The 3,408-nt window shown below is 36.4% G+C and overlaps 1 protein-coding gene across 1 annotated transcript; it reads left to right on the top strand.

Annotated features, from left to right (window-relative positions):
• The first annotated feature begins 415 nt into the window (after positions 1-415).
• LOC120079597 (serine/threonine-protein phosphatase 7 long form homolog) lies at positions 416-859 on the top strand. The gene has a single exon (XM_039033829.1). The coding sequence runs from the start codon at positions 416-418 to the stop codon at positions 857-859; it is 444 nt and encodes a 147-aa protein (XP_038889757.1).
• The last annotated feature ends 2,549 nt before the right edge of the window (positions 860-3,408 follow it).

The following is a 3,408-nucleotide window of genomic DNA, read 5'->3' as shown; positions in this document are numbered from 1 at the left end:
CTTATATGTTGAACTTAGAAATTGGATTTTGTTGGGTTGATATATTAACATATTTAACTATAACAGTTGAAAAAATCATAAATATGTCGATGCGTCCTGAAGATTTAGTTATTCTTGAACCTGGAAATGATGGAGACAGTGATATTGACGTTGAAGTTGATGAATTATTTGGAAACGATAATAGTGGGGAACATGATCTTGAGTTGGTACCGTCGGATATGTTCACTCAAATAGATTGGAAAATTACAAATTCAACATGTGAACTAGGGTCAACTTTGAAGGGAAAGAGTATATGTGTAGATAATTATAGTATAAATGAATTTATTTTTCATGTAATTGTATCTTCTTATGTACTTTTTATGTATTTTTTATGTGATGGATTTTATTATGTAATGTAATTTGAACTTCTTAGATAATGGAGTCTGGTCCTTCTAGTCCTGTACAACTATATCAACAAAATACGCATTGTTCCCAATCGATATGGGATAGTTCTTCTACCGTAGTTTTGAGTTGTCAAAGAAGGGATACATTTGCACAACATACTATCCCATTTGATCAACGTATTATTCCCTACGTTGAACATGCAGGTTTTCTTGGGGTTGCACAAATCGGATTTATCCAACTTGATTGGCACCTCATTACTGCTCTAGTTGAGCGTTGGAGACCAGAAACCCACACATTTCACCTGCCTTGTGAGGAATGTACAATTACACTGCACGATGTTGCCATACAGTTTGGGTTACGAGTGGATAGGCAACCATTGACAGGTTCACTACAATATAATTGGAAGAATGTTTGTGAAGAGCTCCTAGGCGTTCTACCAGATGATCTGAAAGGCTCAAGATTGAGTATCCTCTAGTTGGCGTCCAATTTCTAGAATTACCTCCCGATGCCGACGACATCAGCGTATGTAGGTATGCACGAGCATACATTATGCAGCTTATTGAAGAATTTTTGTTCACTAACAAGTCAAATACTCTAGTACATCTCATGTTTCTCCCACTACTGTCTGACTTCGAGCATGCTGATACGTACTCGTGGGGTGGTGCATGTCTTTCATGGTTGTATAGAGAACTTTCTTAGGCTACCAATGCACAAGCGTTGGAAATAACGGGGCCACTGATACTACTATAGGTATGGGCTTATGATAGATTTTCAATTATAGCACCACAAATCCAGTTATAGCCCCAGATCATCGTTCACTTAGTGCCAGATATTATTTCATTTATATATTTATTTCGTTATCATTTTATGTAAGAATATAAATTAATTGTATTTTATAATTTTAGATAGAGTGGTGTATTAGCTGCCTTTGAACAGTCAGTAAATATGTTGCTAGTATACCGAAAAATATTTGACAGACTGATGCACAATCAGGTAACAAATGTATATATAAATGAATATTTAAAACATTTTGGATGTATACTTATTTTCTTTTTTTATTTTTTTTTGTTAGATTAATGGGACGCCATACACACAAGAGATTTGGTCATCACTACCTGATTACTGTCGTGATGGTGAAGACATCTAGTTGACTGTTAGCCCTCTTATATGCTTCCATATAATAGAGTAACATCATCCAAATCGTGTGTTGAGACAGTTCGGTCTGCGACAAGCGATACCTTCATTGTCCTATACACTCACAGCACTACACCAAATTGATTTGAGAGGTAAGCATGACCAAGATTGGCGTCAAATCTACGCGGAATATAATGATCATTGTGCACAGGGAGAAATAACAAACGGGCCAGCTGTATTAGATGACTACTTTTCCTGGTACGATTCAATTATGAGGCGATTTATCACACCTGATGACACTTACTATTACTGCATGGTAAGAGATTTAAAATCAGACATTTTTCATATATATGATATGAATATTGTTTAATATTTATTTTTTTCATCGTACAAAATAATTTTACCGGAGATGTACAACAATATTCAGTGCAGCACAACTTATCAGAGTTGGGTTCAATGTGTCACCAAACATTGGTCAATATAGAAAGTAATATTCAACAAACAAGATGACTCAATGTTGCTGACACCGATCGAAGACGTATTTGTCGTAGACGACAACGACAGCAGGGTGAAGTTAATTTAGAGGCATACGAAGACAACCCCATGTGAGGTAAGGGCCATGGGGTCGTCTTTAAATTTCATGTAAACTTCTATTTTCAAATTAAAGAACTAATTGTAAATCTTCTTTAGTATCATGACATTTTTTTTCCTTTTTTTTTTTTTATTAATATGAGTGCAGAATAATTATGTTTTCATGTAGATTAAATATATAATTAAGTTTGTATTAATATTGTTGTACATCTCCGATTAAAAAAAATAATTAGTCAATTATTTTTTTAAAAAAAGAAAAAAATTGTGGACCGAGTCCACGAGTCTCCATGCGAACGGTCAACTAGCTGACGTGGTGCTAACTGGATTAATGTTAATCGTATACCCTGTACACAATTCTTCCAAATGCTAATCGTGTACCCCGTACACGATTTCACTACCCTACTTTTGTCAATACTTTCCATTCCCACTATTTTTAAAAATACTTTCCCATATACTCCATGTTTGTCAATAGTTTGAAAAAAACACTATATCTTTTAACTTCATCATATAATATATATATTTATGTATTGAAGGAAATGATAAAATAAAATGGAATATTATAAAACTTTTCTTTTTGATTTTTAATTTATTTTAATCTTTCTTTAAAATAAAATAAAGCTTTATATCACTTCTCCTTCTCTGTCGCACGAAAACCGACCCTCCCCCCCTAGCCCAAGCCAGCCGTCACGCCTTGTCTTTGTCGAAGCTGGCGACGCCGTTTGCCTGACCTCGTCGGCACCATTGAAGCTAGCCGCTGGGGACCAAGCCAAATGCCAGCACAGCCTCAACACGTTGACACCCAACCAAAGCTTCTCTGCACGTCCAGCCCAGCCGTGCGCCAGACCTGCACCGCTCAGTAGCCGTCACCTCCTCCAGCAGTCTGTCGTCGGCCTGGGTTCGTTTTTCTCTCCTCGAATTTAGTCTCTCTATCTCTGCCCGTTGCGTTCTCTCTCCTTCACGCGTCTGAACGTTGCCCAGCTCAATCGGTCGTCCATTTGCTGATCTGGTGCTACCAACCCTCTATTGTTGTCAAGAGTTGTCGTGAGCTTCGCCAAATTTTGATTTGGGGTAAGATTTTATTATTTTAATTGAATTTCTTAGCCAACGGAGTTTTGCTTCAATCTATTGATACACATTTTTTTGGGCTTTAAATTTGAGTTTTGGGTGAAGTTTTGAAGTTAAAAATGTGTTGTCTAGAGGATTTGGAAGTGGTTTCAACAAGATTTTGGTAAGTCTTAAGGCTTTGTCCTCTTTTGGATTAAGATTAATTGTTGGAGGTTTATTTATTAATATCTAGTT

This window comes from Benincasa hispida, chromosome 1 (assembly GCF_009727055.1).
Source record: "Benincasa hispida cultivar B227 chromosome 1, ASM972705v1, whole genome shotgun sequence".
In the NCBI taxonomy this organism is placed as follows: Eukaryota; Viridiplantae; Streptophyta; class Magnoliopsida; order Cucurbitales; family Cucurbitaceae; genus Benincasa; species Benincasa hispida.
This window is presented reverse-complemented; position numbering and strand designations above follow the sequence as displayed.